Here is an 18,089-nt window from a genome sequence, read left to right on the forward strand (position 1 = left end):
AATCAGTATTATCTTAGTCATCATGACCATTTCAAAAAATCATAGCTCCCTATTGATGGTGTGTGTTTGTCATTGTTCCTTCAATAGCATATTTTGAATGTCATTAGCAGTGCATTGGCCCATTGAGTTTCTTCTGCCGCCAACATTTACAAAAAAAGATGGCTTTCAAAGAAACACTGTGGCTTTGACTCAATGCTCTTACCGGTACAAAAGCAGAAACAAGGAATACTAACCTTTGACAAAGTATTCCCTGTTGGGTCCAATAAGGGTGTTGTAGGGATAACCGTAGTAGGCCAGTGTATAGGGATCACACTGGTAGACGTAGCTCTGCTGAGTAGGCTCTGGAGTGGCAGAAGCTCCCTTGGAGGCCTTCTGGCGCGAGTACTGCTCTTTATCAACTGGCTTGGCAAGTGTCACCTCGATGCAGGACCCTTCCACCTCTGTGCCATTGAGGTGGTCCATGGCCATGACAGCATCGTCCCGGGAGGTAAAGTGGACGAAGGCGTAGTCACGGATTTTCTTCACACGTTCAACACATCCAGGATTCCACTGGCTGAACACCTGTTTGACAGAGATAAAGGGGTGATTGATTAAGAATAGTAAGCTATAGTACCTCTTCCTATCTGGTATGTGTTTTACCCAACAAATGCATGCATTGTGAAACCTCTAAACTGAACATTAAGCCTGTCCCACCTGTCTGATCATCTCCTCACTGGTCTCCATCATGAGATTTCTGACGTAGAGAATCTTCACTGTCTCCATAACGTCTTCGTCCACATCAATCTCTGGCTCAGCCCAGTCCACTGCGATTTGGTGGCCCCAAAGCTGAATACGCCCAGGCATCAACTTTCTGCGAGCCATGGCGGCTGCACGGTGCGACTCATACTCTACAAAAGCAAAGCCTCTGTTCTTCATCTTGTCTGCAGCGCTGGCATAAACAATCACGTCTAGTACCCCTTCTGTCACTTTGGAGACCTCTTCCAGGATTTCCTCGCGCTTTTTGGTCTTGGGGATGCCACCGATGAAAAGACGGCAGTTGTCCACGGAGGAGCAGACGCCCAACAGCCGCCCGGGCCGCACCTCATAGTTGTTGAGCTCGCGCACAGCCCGCTTGGCCTCATGTTTCTCTGTGTACATCACAAATGCATACCCTCTGTTCTTCCCATCAAAGTCCATCATCAGCCGCATCTCATAGATGCGTCCCACGGACTCAAACACTGGGACCAGCTCATCCTCATAAACGTCCCGTGGGATCTTGCCCACAAAGATTTCACATCCCCGTGGTGGAGATGCAGCATTCCATCCAGGAGGAGGGCCATATTTACGCTGACCGTTTTCCTGGACCATACTGTAGCCAGTGCGTTCCATCAGGGACACCAGTGCAGCTTCATTAGGAGCACCTGCAACTCCCTCAGGGATGTTGAACTGTCCATGAAGAGAGTGGTGGGAGGCACCGGCAGGGTTGGAGGGTGTAGCAGGGGCAGCGTTGTTGCTCATTGTCGAGGAGGAAGCAGGATCTTCGGCTGTCATTCTGACAAAAACATCCAATCAGATCTGTGGCCTGAATAGGGCAAAGAGAGACAGGTTTATCAAATTACAGTAAATTGTTTCAACCACAACTACTATCCAAGGGTATACAGGAAAAAGAAGAAGAAGAACAATGAGAAAAGCATGGTAATGTTCAGAAGCAGTCTTTTAAAACCAACAAAACTAACTACGGCACATAATGTGATAGAACAATGACAATAAGGCATATATAAGGCCCCAGGGCACCTTCTCCTATCAGTGGTTTTACAACCTTGTTTTGTTGCGTTTCTTAGGTTCCTTTCTGACCTCTGGCCCCTATCAGAGAGAATGAAGGATTATAAACCCTGAAACCTCCAGCTCAAGGTTTACTAAGTACAACTATAGGTCACATGCTCATTGTGTGTGTGTGTGTGTGTGTGTGTGTGTGTGTGTGTGTGTGTGTGTGTGTGTGTGTGCAGGTGCATGCATGCATCAGCAGTAAGGTAGACAAGTTGGAGTTAAGCTATATGAGGAATTTTGTGCTAAAAATTACCCCACTGGTTCCATGCTGTGACAAAAAGCTGTGCACTGCATTAATCTGTCTAACACATGATATATTGCACACTCACCACAAGAGGGTGTTGGACTTTCAACCCCTTTATCATGAGTGTTATATAGTGTGTGTGCGTGCATGTGTGCGTGCGTGCATGCATGTGTGTGTGTGTGTGCCACTTCATTAAGAGCTACCGCCGTATAAGAGGAACAGAGAACAATCAGAAATCAGCTTCCCAAGCATAAACCTCTTACTTTGTTATTTTCCAACACTGCCAGCATTCAGAACGGAAAAATCCTTTCTAAATCCCCAAAATCTCCATGCTGGGTACAACATTGAGGCAGCAAATCACACGTTTTTACACGTCACAAGGTTGCCTGGACTTTGACAGAAATAGGTGAGGTCAGTCAACAAAGGTAAAACGCTACTAAGCCCAGCAACCATGGTAACGCGCACACTCATTTGACTTGACCCAATATCCCACACTCCCACCCACACACACACACCTGTTCACTTGTTAGTTCGCCCAAGGCTGGAGAACTTAAAATTACCTAGCGCACACACTCATCCACAGAGGACCAAGAATTATGCAAATGCACTCTTGATACAACAAAATGCTTGAAATATCATGAGAAAATGTATTGTGGACATACCATACAAATATAAATATTTCTGGTTGAAGCAAATTATTTATTCAATCATTTATCCATATATACACAAGACAATAAAGGTCTAAAGAGGGGCAAAGAGAGAAAAAAAGAAAGAAGAAAACCAAGAGTGGGGAAGGACAGGATGTTATTTCCTCCTTCTATCTTCAGCCAGTAGTTAGTTGCTTTATGGTGATAGGTCAAGATGACATTAGATTAATAAAAAACATAAATTTTGAGTTATGCGGACATCTAGTCTGCAGAAATGCATTCTGATTCTACTCAGCGAGGATACAGTTCCCTTTATTGCACTCAAAAAGGAAAAAAAAAACCTCAAGGTTTTCCCAACAGCTTACTGTATTAACAGATTTTTATTTCTTATGTCTTTGTTGCTTTCATTCTCCACAGCTCAACGCGCCCTCCCTCTGTTTAATTCTATCGTGTGAAGTGCTAACATGACTCCATCTCTTATCAGCCTTATCTTGCAAGACTGATGACAAAGGGAGGACAATATTCACTCTGGGAGTTCTGCTCGATAACAAAAAAAAAAGAAGCCGTGTGACACTGTGAGGTCGACACTTTATATAACTCTTAAAAAACTCCTTTACCTAACTGGATAGTTTGTGTGAGTCAAAAATACATTCAGTGTTCAGTCTTGGCATTGAGGTAACCTTCTTCCTGCTTTTGACCACTTGGAGATATTCCTTTCTCAGTGTGTATCGCTGCTGTGCTGATTTTTTCCTATTCTAGAAGGGACTCACAAAATCACAACCCTTGATAAGTCAAAATGGAAGCAAAACTCAGTCTATTACAGCTGCTCTTATCTGCTCTTATGATTATTATTAGTATGTGTGTGTGTGTGTGTGTGTGTGTGGGGGGGGGGGGGGGGGGGGGGGGGGGGGGTTGATACTCTAACTAAAAAACTAAGATAACAAAAGGTGGTAAAATTGAAAAACTGAAGTATGGAAGTAATGCAACATGAAAGATGAAATCTAGAAAAGGATATAAAGTGACAAAAAACAATAATTTCTGTGTGTGTGTGTGTGTGTGTGTGTGTGTGTGTATGTGTGTTTCTAAGATAGAGAGAGAGAGAGAGAGAGAGAGAGAAAAAGAGCAAGACTGGTGGCAGCGTCAGGTAGATGATTAACTGTGACAAAAGCAGATCACAACTTTTACTCACAAGGAACGATTTACAGTTGGCGTCTTAGTTATTACTCTTAGTTATTATGAAATTAGAATTTAGGAAAGTAATGGCAATGTGGGATTTCTTTGTTGAAGTACAACAGGAACAGCTAGCAGATGTTATGGCAAACATCAACTACACAGCCATTCTCAGACACATAAGTTCACCTGGTCAAAGGTTGTGAACTCACTCACAGGAGGGAAGAGCTAGCTGGCCTGCACGCTGCAAATTAAGTTAAAGATCAAGGATTTGATTGGGTAACACAATGCCAACCTGCCGGTTTAAAGTGTTCCAGTTATGGCTGTGGAGCTGTTGTACATTACATTGTGTTTATGATTGATAGAAGCACCTGATTCTCTAGCTATTAACAGCATTTTATTGGTGACTGAATTGCTTTATGAGCAGACAAAATGGATTTTACTGGCTTCCTCCAGATTATACCATGAACACATATTGACTACTGCTGGCCATTTCATCTTTTTCCTCAAATGAGCAAATGAGGCATGGGATTATTAAAGTTCCTTGTAGCTTTTAAGAGGAAGAACATTTCATTGTTTATGTCACCGACCTGACATTAAAATAACACTGATGTTATGTGTTCTTCTTGTTCAGAAGTTTTTAAGCCAACAAAACTTTCTTTGGCTACCAATATATTGCAGATTATGCAGCAAAGAAAAACCGAGTGTGTTCAGTACACAGTGAAGAACAATGTATCTCTTAGTTTGCTGTTCTATCCTGAGTGACACTGATCCAGTGTACTGGAGAAAATAGGCCTAAGGAAGCCGCCATCTTAACTGTATGCACACACACATGGACACAACTTCCCAGCAGCCCCTAAAAACCCCGTCACATGCAGCAGAAGAGAATCAATGAAACATCAACAATTTCCATTCCAATCCTGCTGTTTTAGCACATAACACACACCCGGTAGATAATAATATAACATCAGCTGAGTCATGCATGTACTTTTCAAACCTGCCGTCAAATTTTAGACAACTTCATAGAATGAATTGTTAAATAGTAATCTTTACAGTCTACAGTGACACAAAACATGGCATTCGAGGTTAAAGGATCAGAGAGAGAGAGGGAAGTGAGACTTAAACAATGCAGACATATTGAGGAGGATATCACAGCAGAAGGGTGTTGGTGGAAAATAGAAGAGGAAGGAGAAGCAGAGAGCGGTCAGATGGGAGGATATAGCTACCCCTGTTGCTTCACAGAGCTCCGCTGCTTGGCCGCCTGCTCTGGGAGTGTTAGTCCACCTCCATAAGAGACAGGTACAGCAGGGCACAGAGCACAGAGGCCAGCCTCCTCTACACACACACACACACATACACACACACACACACTGAGCCAAAGCTGCAAGCATGAGGGCTGGTGAGGGTGGAGTAAAAACAGCTTTGGGTGAGTGTGTGTGTCTGTGGGAGGGTCCTAGCCCAATTTTTGATTGGTGGAAAGTTATTTACATGTAAAAGTAAGTGTGTAATTAACCACAATTTTACTCCTTCTCTTCTCTGCTTCTCTTCATAGTCTTCAGATTAATTTATCATGTGATCAATGATGTCATAAAACTAAAAAGAGGCAGGGCAGTACAGCCCGACCAGGCTCCTCTCTTTACCCCGTCTCTCTTACTTGTGCTGTAATAGTAGTAGACTGCAGGAGGACTTCTTTTGACACACTGAAAGACACACACTCCTTTATCTTTCCATTTGTGTGCATCCATGTCCCAGAAATGTTACTAACCCAGCCCCGCGGAGTCATTCCCTAGAGTTCTTGTTCTTTTCCCCCCAGCATGTTTCCATGAATCGGGGAGGCTCCAAAATCATGGTTGCAGCTGTTGTAGTGGTGCTGCTCGACGTCCTGCGATGCCCTGTTACATCCTGCTACGCTCTGCCGTACCCTGCTACGTCCTGCTGTGCCTTGTAAGGCTGTGCAGTGACAAGCTATGCCATGAACTACTACAAACTACAATTTCTAGTCACTGTTCCATTATCTTTTACTGTGACTGTTGTTGCCACTATTCGTTTCAACCCCTGTCAGATGGGAAAAGTAGTTCTCATGGGTTTTAAGGGTTTTGTGCTTAGAGTTGCAAAAATTGAAAAAACGGCAGGAAACATTCAAACTTCCTCATGTTGTTGTCTTACTCCGAGCGGACATTTGGAACTCCTGACGAAAGTGATTTATGTAATGTCAGCACAAGACTAGAACTGTGTCTGTGTGTGTCGTGTGTGGGTTTTTTGTACATAACAACGGTGAACATGTTCCTAGCACAGCTCAACTTAAGCAAACAACACACACCTTCCTGAGCAGTCAAGAGAGCAGATAGAGAGTGGACAGAGGGAAAAACAGCCAGATGAGAGAATGTCACCCACTCTGAGAGTTTCTGTCTTAAAACTCCTCTCAGGGTTCTAAAAAAGAGCAAAAAGAGAGGGAGTGAGGGACAGAGAGAGCAGAAGGGGTGAGAGGGAGAGGGAGATGAAAGTCATAGTGTGTGGTCAAAAGTGCGCTGAGTTTCAACTGCTATTGAAACCAGCCCCACTCCTTAACAACTGAGTAAACAGGCAAGAAGGAAGTCTATTTAGCATAAAGATCAGAGAATGATGGATAGACAAAAAATAAGAGATTAAAGCACAAATGATAGAGAGCTACACATGGACTGTAGCACCTTTAATCACCTACCCATTAAAAAACTGTCAAATCCATTACCATGCCTTGCAAGTAGTGAAATGAAAATGAATTATACAGAAAAGGTGTGCCCGTAAAGATGTGTGTGTGTGTGTGTGTGTGTGTGTGTGTGTGTGTGTTTTTGTGTGTGTACAAATATGCATTTAATAGTATGTGTGGAAAAGATAGAAAAGTGCAGATTGGTAGGGAGCAGAATCACAGATCAGTAACATCAGGCCTTCCTCTGAACTAGGGGGTCAATCTAAATCAAAGATTAACTGCCAGTCGTTAGTGAGAGCCAATCAGGACTCAGACACACCTCAAAGGCCTCAGGTGTTCTGGTGACTGACCGCACAGTCCATCAGGTCAACGGTTAACCGTTGAACCCCACTAGTAAACCCCGGGAAATGTTGAAAAACCTTTACCTAGGGCCTCTTGCCCCTTAATCATTGTACATGTTCACAAAATCATTTGTCGACACACAAAGACACCATAAAACCTCAAGCCACATACACCTACGGCTTCAGGTTTGATCAGGTTTAGATTTGTCAGTGGTTTAAAATTAAATATAAAAGAATAGATAAAATGAGAAAATATTGAAGGACTGGCGTTATGGCGTTTTTCTAAATGTCAACAAATTCCCTACCCTGTCTGTGGCTCTCAGACCGAAGCCAATGTGGAGACACACTTTGGGTCACAAATACATATTTTCATTTTTAAAACAGACTCAGTGAATTCCTAAAATGGCTGAGGGCTGTAGTTTCTAGCAAACGCTACTTGTTAATGACAATAAGAAATATATAATATAGCCAACTACAAATTGCCAACTAGAAATCTGACTTATATTTTTTAATGAATTGTACTGTATATTTTGTCTTTTAGAACTTTGCAACTGACTCTGGGTTCAAGCTGAAACACACACACACACACACACACACACACACACACACACAAACACACACACATAAATGTGAATAAGCAGGAAAGTCAGCAACAAAGCAGTGCTGGTAATCAGTATCTTGGCTGGAGAGCCCGTATGACTGCCCTCTCTTATCAAGTCACCCAAGTAAATGAGTAGCGTGTCACAAGTACAGAGGTCCTGCTGTTTATTTCTGTTAAGCAATACAACCTGGAGGAGTACCACACCACAGTGTTTAGTCCCACGCTGTGTTTTCCTGGAAGCAGTTCCTCTCAGACAAGTGCAGAAACTGACAAACTGCGTGACAAAAGCTTCCTGCTGGGATTTTTGGTATCTCCAACTTCTTTATTGTTTCAGGTAGTTTACACAACTTTACTGTGTCTAAAAAATACTAACATGATTCTTATCCTTGAAACGTGAAGCAGGAAAATATTAGAAAGAGTTGTTTGCTGACTATAGACATAAAGCAACAAAAAGGAAACGTAGTCCCAGTGTCTCCTGCATGCGTGCATTGTCAATGTCAGCTGCAGTAAATGACCACAGTTGAGTGAAACAATGAACTTGACAGAAGAGAAGTAAGAACTATGGCTGACCCTTCAGGACACATGATGTCCTCACACTGTGGTTCACCAAGTTCAACTGTCAGCATGCTGACTAAGACAGGATGAAGCAGGATGAAGCATTCAGTCACAGTGAGGAAAGCTGCATTATCCTGGAGTCTTAAGATGTCTGTTTTCTGTCCCTTAATGATGTGTCATTGCATACGGAATTCAATATATCACCAAGACACAGTCCTATACAGTAGTTTAGAAAGAAACATTAGGACTGCAACTAACAACTACATTTGTAATTGTTAATCTTCTTGAATCATTGGTCTGTAAAATGTTATACAGTTGTGAAAAATATTTGTCACAATGTCCAGAACACAAAGTGAGATCTTGATCTTTTCATCTACTTTCCTTGATACGCACCCAGATCAATTTATCAAACTTTTTTCGTTTCAATATCTTTCAGGACATTCACTTCAAAGTCACTCAACACCAGCTAGAATCAACGTTTTAATAACAATGTATCAAATGATAATTTGATAACAATGTGACAAAAAAGGAGCTTGCTTGAAGTGATGAACCTACAGAGAATTATCACCTGAATCTGCAGCTCCCTTCAGCTTTTTGGAGCTTAGAGAGTTTAATTGTTTTTAAGGTTTTGGTCAACTCTCACTGCTCTTATAGCAGCAGGCAACTGTTTTCCGAGAAAGATCTCTTAAATCCAATTGTGATATACTACCTGCTCTGCACCAAACCAGATGTTATTTTCAAGAGTTGGTGGTGACCAAAAACAGAGCAAAAAGGAGAGTGAATTTTGGAGTTACATTTGCCACCACCCACAAACAGGACTCCTGTTTATTTCAAATGTTTAAACTTTCTTTCCAAAAATCTTCTAGGTGATTATCAAATACTGAGTGGGTAATTAAATTACACCATTGGTCATTTGAATGTTAAAGTAATGTTTTCCTCATTAGCTGTTGCTTATTAATAGTAATGGGTGCAAGTGTGTTTCTGCTGGTGACATCTGTGCCATGGATAACTCATCTGATCCACTTGCTCAATGCAGTTGGTGCTGTGCACCCCATTTTTTGCTCTATCTACAAAGCTCGACCCAGAAAGCCTCATTTAAGAGATTTAGGGGGTGTGTTAGAGCGTAGCAACTGTGTAGTTGAGCGACAGAGAGAGTGATGGTGGATACGCTCAGAGTAGACAGAAGCTGGCAGTCAGAGCATAGAAGAAATACCGGTAAGCAATAAAGTTGTCAGGTGGTAGTAAATTTGTCCATTTATAAATGCTGCAGACCAACATTTGAGGCTGTGGGCATGTTCATAATTGTCACCTAGGTCTGGTCAAATTGAACAACACATTTTTGAAAATAGCATGATCATATTGTTGAATTTATTAAATTAAAGCAGTCCTTTATTATTTGACTCAAACGTGGCTCAACATGTCATTTGACATTTGTCCAGGAATTCACATTATAGACACCGATTACTATCTTTGTAACAATTTGACAACAATCTAGCATACTGACCATACGTGGTCCAGCCCTGGTACATCGATTAAACCTTTATTCAGTCTTCACCATCAAATATCTGGTGCTCCTATTAATGTAGCTTCTATTGTGTTTGTATGTAAATGTGTTTAAATATGCCCTTTTTAAAAGCAGACTGTGCACATGCAAACCAATGACAATGACAAATTTCTTCCTTTTAGCACGCAAAAAAACAACAACAACCTAGTCTTGTTTCTTTCCTTCTATCCATGTACCTGTCACACTCATTCCTATGGTTCACTCAAGCTTAAAGAAGAGCAGCAGGGAGGGGGAAACAGGGTGAGGAGGACAAGACCAGATGGAAAGCAGCCAGAGAGAGCTAAGGAACACAGAGGAAGGGACCGGGCCTCCCTCAAAACTAAAAAGCCCAAGAGAAACTGGCCTGCATAATTTAAGGTCAGATGGAGTGTGTAAGGGACAGCCCTCAGTCCACCCTAACTTCATCTTGGAGGGATGATTCCAGTTCATTTACTCTGAGAGCCCCCTGCATTCAGGATCGTCACATTTTTACTGAAACACTATGATGTTAAGTGATTTAACAAAGAGCCTGCGTCTTCACATTTTCTTTTCAACTTAAATAACAGAATGATCATTGATAATGACTGTTTCAACTTTTTACTAATGCACTTATTATAAACAGACGGGTTCAGTTTGGATTCAATCTTAATTTAAAAGCATGACAGACAAGTAAAGTCAGCTAAAACCAAATATTGCCACATATGTTCTCTCACACAGCTTCATAGTCCTAATCAGAAGAGCTGCTTTAGCTTTAGCGCTAGCTGAAAGGGGCTTTGCTTCCTTAGGCAAACACATTCCTCAGGCTAATCAGCTAGCCTGTTCAAGGCCATAGCAGACATTGTTTCAGACAATTACTACTGACGTTGACAGTGTCACACACTCGTGATAAAGGCTTTAGTGGCCCCCCGTGTGTGTGTGGGCAAGATATAAGGCAAATGGAGAGTTAGTGATATTGGTGCCTGCCCTCCAACTGAAAAACCTTGACTCAAATGAAACAAACAAATTGTGTCACAGTCTGCTTTACGGGCATAACCGGATGTGAAGTAACGTAATGTAACCCAAACCATAATATTTTCTAAACTTACCAAGTAGTTTTGTGCTTTGTAACCACACTGCAATCGTCTCACAACAATAACGCCACAACCGTTTTGTTCTCTGGTTTAGATGAAGATGGAAAATCTTACTTTCTGTCCTATTTCCTGCCGCTGCTAGCAGCGATACTTTTGAAACGCTACCCTGGGTCATGTAAGAAGGAAAGGAATAAACTACCTATATAGTTGTATGTTTTGAAGGACTTTATTCATTTATTTTTAGCATCCTTCTCTCTTTTACTTTTACACAGGCTTACCAAAGAGCTAATCTCTTCATGAACACTTTTATATTCACAATCATGACCAACCTCGACAAACACAGTAAAGAGAGTGTGTCAAACTCCCACAGTGGCAGAATTGCATAAATATGCAACTGAAACAACATTTATATCAGTATGATCATTTTCTTTTAAATGTAACTAAATCATTAAAACTGAATGTTGTAATTTTTCTCTGCATGTTTGGCCTTGAATGCGACTCAAATGAATGAAATTTAGCAGCTGATCGCTGGTTGTTCTGTCTCTTTCTCACACACGTACACACACAAAACAAACAGCATCACTAGGGTAAAAGTCCACATATTATATGACAGAGAACCCGGAAGTCTATGGTATATAATAACATAACAGTCTCTCCATGCAGTCACTGAAGCATTTTTCCCCCTACCCTAAAAACACACACATACAGTGCCATGCAGGTTCCGCAGGTTTCATTGTAAGGACATCTTGATCTCCATTTCAATCCCTGATTGGTTTAAGTGCCTTTGTTGTTTGTTTCCAATGATTTTTAGTCTGATAAAGCAGTGAAACTAGGAAGTCTCATAACTCTATCCAGAGGACGCTGAATGCCAGATTTTATTTAGCCAAATGAGAAAAGAGAACATTGGCAACAAGACAAACACCATCAGAAGACTGTAAGGTCTTGTCCTAGAGTGTCAGAATGTGAAACAAAAGTACTTCCCAGCATTTTTACTATATATAATCTCTCAAAGAGTTACCCAACAGTTTCAGAATTGCAAAATTTTGCTCCCAAGCTTGGTTATTGGATTTTTCGAGACTACATGATCAAGATTTTTGAGGGACAAAAGAGATCATTTTTTTATGTTGAAATGACAAAGTGACGCAACTATAAAAAGTGATGACACGTTTTAAAGTGACTTAAACAACAGATGTTTTCAGTAAAGAGATCAACAAAAAGAGAAATATTAACACAGTACCTGTATCCCAAACTGAGGAGGGTAGATATCGTTGAGTAGGTTGAGAAGATGTAGATGAAGATGTGTTTTGTTTTTTGAAGTCACTTTGAACAATCACACTTAGGTCTAACTATATTCTCGCTGTCGACTTACTCTTCTTTGATATTGACAGGCTGCAGCAGTAAGAAAGTCTCCTTGCCTGCCTGCGTCTGGGTGTTTGAGTGTGGAGGTAAGCAAAGGTGGTTTAGTGTTTACGCAATGACCAGAAGAGAGAGGTGGGGCCACTCAGCACAGGTAACCCCCATGTTTTTTCCTCACTCCTTCAATCCTTTTCTCTCTCTCTCTCTCTCTCTCTCTCTCTCTCTCTTAGCTGATAAGGAATAAGACAAAGGGGAAAGGTAAGGGATAAAAGGGCAGAGGGTGTGACGATAGCTGATGATTGACAACAATCAAGGAAAAGTCATGAGCTTGTGTTTAACTTGCCAGACATGTTTGCAGAAATAGAATAGACCACTCCAGAAAATAACAATAATCTGAAACAGAATTCAAACACTAAAGATTAATGCTGAAGAAAATATTTCTAAAAAAAGACTTTGAGTCTATATCCGCGTCCCTCTAATAAAGGCATTAAAAAAAGAAGGTGCTTTGTGCTACTAAATGTTAACATCAGCATGCTTACATCTGCTAACATGCCCTACATGACAATGTTAACATGTTAACGTGCTGCGTTCATCAGGTCTAATGTTTGCAATGTCCACCATCTTAGTTTAACCTGCTTGCATGCTAACATTTGTTAATTTGCACTACAATTAAAGTACAGTTGAGGCTGACAGGAATGTAATTGCGTTTGGAGGTATTTGGTCATAAACCAAAGTTTTGGACAAACTACCACATTTGACCTGGTGGTGGCACTAGATTGAGGGATCCTGGAACAACATGGCGTGGTCAGTGTGATCTAATCATGAGATGGTCTCTTGTTACTTTTTTGTATATCTTCAGGCATATCAGAAAAAAAGAACTTGTAGGTCAATATAGACTTAAAATCGGGAATCATAATTGTTTATCAGAGTTGTGGCCAAATGTGTTACTTGGCTGTAGATCATGGTGTTAGCAGGACCAGACAGATGTAGTTTCAGCTGGCGCTAATAAGCTTTAATTTTTGTGTAGGCTACATAACTTTAAACAACCCTAAAAGGGAGAACAAGGCCTACATACTCTCATCAGATGAGGGTCGTTCTGTTCAAGCACAAGTGTGTGTGTGTGTGTGTGTGTGTGTGTGTGTGTGTGTGTGTGTGTGTGTGTGTGTGTGTGTGTGTGTGTGTGTGTGTGTGTGTGCGCTATTGTACAAGTGACACATTAACCAATGACTCTGTTAAGGAAGGACATGCAATCACTGATTCTTGCCATTTGGCAACACACACACACACACACACACAGTATTCTCTTCCCCCAATAGGGTGCAATAAGCTTGAATGAAGGCCGTTTGCAGCAATAAACCTACTTTAAAGGTGGATGAGTGCCTGATTCAAAGATCAAGATGACTTTATTACCAGCAAACTGGATCACACAAACACACTCTCTCATGCACACACATATCAAATCAAGTGAAGACAATTTTGTTTGTACAGCAAAATAGTTCCCAAAGCAAGGAAAAAGTTATATTTGTTATTTTGTCTTATGTTTATATTATGCACCTAACATAAATTACTTGTGATATAAAAATCTACTTGGAAATAAATATGATTCTGATTTGTGAAAATGTTTAAATACTGCTTAAAGGGAGATGTTCCTCCTCAGACAGCTGATGTGTTTAAGTGGAAAGACACCAAATAAAGGCAAAGTAACTAACAGTAGTTAGTAGTTACGTAAAACACAATCCAACAATGGGATTCTGATAAAGTCATGAGTCATGCACTTAAGATAGTGGTTTAAGACAGCCATGGAGACAGACAGAGAGACATGCAGGACAACTGGCCTGACTGGTCTGAAATGAACCCAACCGTAAGAAGCTGCACATATTTAGCTTTACAATGGTCACTGAGACAGATGGTAAGGTGTTAACGTCTGAACAAGAGTCTTCTGGGTTTGTGTCTGCCAACTTGTTGCCAACTGAAGTGAGAGTAATAGATACACAGATGCACACTTTCATGGATATCAGTATCAAATAGTATAGCTGTGCATGTTTGCAGAGATACACAAAGATGGTGGGATTTTAAGTGTATATATACAGTATATATTACCTTTTATTTTTTTACTTTTCTCAGTCAAACTGCCAGAAAAGCAGATTTGCACCAACAGTAAAAAATCTTTAAACAGGCTAAAGACTTTTATGTCCATGAATACATTACTGAAATTGCACTTTAAACTTTATTATTCCTACCTGTGTCCTTAAAACACCTTGAGCTTCCTCCATGTCTGAAATGTGCTTTATAAATAAATTGTCCTTGCCTTTGACTAATTTTAACGATTTTAATGATGTTCAAAACTCACCGTTAGTTTGTATTGTCTGTTCTTGTCATCTTTAAAATGAGCATTTATTGTCCTACAGACCAAAACTTAATCACACAATATTTGTTTGTGCAATAAATAATAAAAATAATAATACTGGTAGATATATTGCTAAAAAATGTTTATTTTCTGAAGGTTTCTATATGGACATGGGTGTCAGTCTCTCTCACACATGCCTGTTAACACACACATTCTCATGCTATGTCAGTTTCCACTTGGTATCAGTTGCCCTTCAAACTGATTATTCTGTTTATAAAATGATTAAGATGTGGGTCATAGCAACTTACTGACTTAACGTTGACACACTGTGTTAATGAAATGTGTCCTGTTTGACCAAAAAAACGTATTATGTTCTACAAGGCATCAGCACTACATTTTTAGAACGTGTGCAATTTTAGTATTAAGTTAAACATTATCGATGGGCAGAGTCGTATCACTTCAAATAAGTGGTGACATCTAGCTCTCCAAATAGAGTGTACGCCCCATGTAGGCTGACTCCTTAACAGAGGTTTGAATCGGACCTGCCACCATTTGCTGCGTGTCGTCCCCTCACTCTCTCCCTCCTGTCTTGTCTTTCCCCTGTCATATCCAATAAATGGAAAAGCCTCAGAAATAAGGTTAAAAAAGAAACACTTTAAACATGAGTGTCTGTCTGATTGTGCTTTGCTCTGGTTTGGACCATTAACCTTCTGTTTTTTTCTGTCTGTCTGTCTGTCTGTCTGTCTGTACCAACCTTTTAACATCTCTGTTTACTTCTGTATCCTTTTTTCCTTCTATTTCACTTTAAAACAAAAATACAAAGCTACTTTTGTGAATTGAAATATTATTCAGAGTTAGTAGTGAGACCTAAGACTACAACTAATACAACATAAAAAACAATATGAAAGTGTTTGTCTTTTAATGCAAATTACAGGGTCCTTGTGCGGGTCTTATTAAGATTGGGATACTAACAATTTACCTATAACTAAAACTGAAACAAAAGATAATGTGAGCTGTTTCACTTCCACAAAACAGAAATTGAAACTAAACCAGCTCACAAAACTTGAAGACTAATTTAATGGAACCTTCAAAACTATTGTTAAATGTAAAAAATGTATTAAGAAACACAATTATTCACTGTAATGCCCTGCTCCTCTCTGACATTTTTAGAAGCATCTTTTTTTCTTTTCAATCAAACAGCATAAGTGTTGTTTTTTCAAGTGTTGAAAATAAAATGAAATGTAAAGACTCAAGTATTTGAATCTGATCTGACAGTTTCTTCTGACTGATCAGCTTTAGCTGACCTCACTCTAAGCTGTCCAACGTTGAGTAAAAAATAGCTGTTCTGCCTAAAAATCTTCAGACAGTGCAACTGCACGTTTGCCTGGCTCTGTTCTGATTTGTAGCACTTCCTCACTTAAAGGGTCACCTCACATCCTGTCACTACTGTCAACCAATCCCAGTGTCCCACTTATGATTGACAAAACATGACTCAGCACAAAACGAGAGCATTGCCCTCCCAAACACACAGACACACACACACACAGACACACACACACACACACACACACACACACACACACACAACTAGTGCGTGACACTATCTTTGTGGGGACCCGTCATTCAATGCATTCCCCAGCCCCTTACCCTAACCTTAACCATCACAACTAAATGCCTAACCTTAACCCTTACCCTCATCCTAACACAACTTGATTCTAACCCTCTAATCCTAAAACCAAGTCTTAAGCCAACATATTGGCCCCATAAAGCTGTTGGGACCCCACAAGTATACTGTATTCCTGGTTTTTGGAACCCACAAATACAGTTAAACAAGACCGCATGCACACACGTGCGCATGCACACACACAAGATCTAACAGTAAAGTTCTAATTTTTTTTCCTTCCATCCTGATGAAACAAGTTTTCCCTTTTGCCTAGAATTTTGTCAGCTGACACTCCAGTCATGTGGCTTGTCATTACCCAATGGCAGCACAGGGCCTTTGTATGTTTAGGTGCTACAATCACTGCCAAGGTCAAGGAGAACGGGTAAGGAAGGAGAGAAAAAGAGAGAGAAAGAGAACGAAAAAAAGAAAGAGAGAGAGGGAGAGAGAGAAAAAAAGAAAGAAAGAAAGAAAGAAAGAAAGAAAGAAAGAAAGAAAGAGATGAAGAGAAGATTTGAAGGGATAAAAAAGAAAAACAGTCATCCTCATGACTTCTAACCACAGTGAAGCCACCCATTATAATGTCAGTAACCGCAGTAACCATTGTAACGTCAACATGTGTGACTGCTCTCTCTTTCAACAACGCTGACAATCAAGAAAGGTGAACATTGGAGTTATTAAGCATGCCGTCAGTGGCGGCAGTAGCTCAGTCCATGGGGGACTTGGCTTGGGAACCGGAGGGTCACCGCTTCGAGTCCCTGTACGGACCAAGTATGGAGTGTGGACTGGTAGCTGGACAGGTGCCCTTGAACAAGGCACCAAATCCCAAACTACTTGGGGCGCAATCCTGTGAGGCAGCCCCCTCGCTCTGACATCATATCAAACACACTGCATCTGTATTTAGGCCTATGTGTGTGTGTGTGTGTGTGTGTGTGTGTGTGTGTGTGTGTGTGTGTGTTTGTGTGTGTGGTTGTGTGAATTAATAAATTATTAAAAAAGTATGCCTTCTATTTTAAGTGTCTATATATGTATATATATATATATATATATATATATATATATATATATATATATATATATATATATATATATGCATGCTGTTTTAAAAAGCAATGGACAATTCAAGTGTGTTCATCTGTGTTTTGCTTCTAGCTCTCCTCTTTGATCATGTCAAGGGTCCGGCTTGTCCTAAGCACTTCCTTTTTTCCTTCACGTGTAGGTGCTATGAGTATAGGCACGTATATGAACATGTGGATGTATCTGATGTCTTTATTGTAGTCATGTTGTGGTATAATGTATTGATGGGAGGCTTTGTACAGACTGTGGCAACACATTTCCTCAGAAAAGGACAAAAAATAATTTATCCATCTATGTTTTGAAGCTTTGTCAAGTGCATTGTCATATTTCACCAGTAAAGCTGCTGAGTGAAAAGTGAACATGTATTACAGCCACAACTACATTAAACAATAAGACCCTCATCATAGCGCTAATTCTGCATAATGTACTGTATATTTTTTTACAGGAAACATTTACAGATGATTTGTCCTGTAAATACTCATCTGAAGCATTCCACACAATGATAAAAAAAGTAATTTCTAATAAAAAACTAAACTCCTAATTTTCCCTGGTCTAAAGGTGTCTGTGTTATACACTGTGTGCTCGTTGGATTGTCTAACTGCATCTGAAACCACCTTTATTATATCCTTTAAAGGTGCGTTCATGCCAAATCTGGCATCCATTCTTTCCACGCCTACCGTAAATGAATGCTATTCAATCAAAGCTTCTGACAAACCCTTTTTCTTTTTGCATGAAGCATGTCATTATTAATTGGAAGGGCAATCTGTTATTACAAGAGACAACTGTACTGTAATTGCAATGTCTCCTTCATCAACACCCATGTACGTATGTTCTAAATGTACAGACATTTTATCTTCTGGCAAACTTAAACCAGCAATTTTCACCATCACTTGTTTCCTTGAAAGGCGAATTGTTCTCTAACACACACACACACACAAACACACACACACACACACACACACACACACACACACAAACACACACAC

At 40.4% G+C, this 18,089-nt stretch overlaps 1 protein-coding gene across 12 annotated transcripts in view; it reads right to left on the minus strand.

The window, feature by feature from the left end:
- The window catches only part of rbm47 (RNA binding motif protein 47), a 33,694-nt gene that overhangs the window by 7,589 nt on the left and 8,016 nt on the right, over positions 1–18,089 (minus strand). For 10 of the 12 annotated variants that reach the window (XM_034858524.1, XM_034858485.1, XM_034858517.1 and 7 more), the window contains 2 exons: positions 694–1,561; positions 234–561 (listed from right to left, as the gene is read on the minus strand). In XM_034858524.1, coding sequence (XP_034714415.1) covers positions 234–561; positions 694–1,530 — 1,165 coding nt within the window. In that variant the 5' untranslated portion in view covers positions 1,531–1,561. Of the gene's footprint in view, positions 1–233; positions 562–693; positions 1,562–5,093; positions 5,217–11,900; positions 12,139–18,089 lie in introns of those variants that run through there. The other 2 variants (XM_034858503.1, XM_034858510.1) reach the window with 2 other exon arrangements.

The sequence above is a fragment of the Etheostoma cragini genome, chromosome 2 (genome assembly GCF_013103735.1).
Source record: "Etheostoma cragini isolate CJK2018 chromosome 2, CSU_Ecrag_1.0, whole genome shotgun sequence".
NCBI classification, from domain to species: domain Eukaryota; kingdom Metazoa; phylum Chordata; class Actinopteri; order Perciformes; family Percidae; genus Etheostoma; species Etheostoma cragini.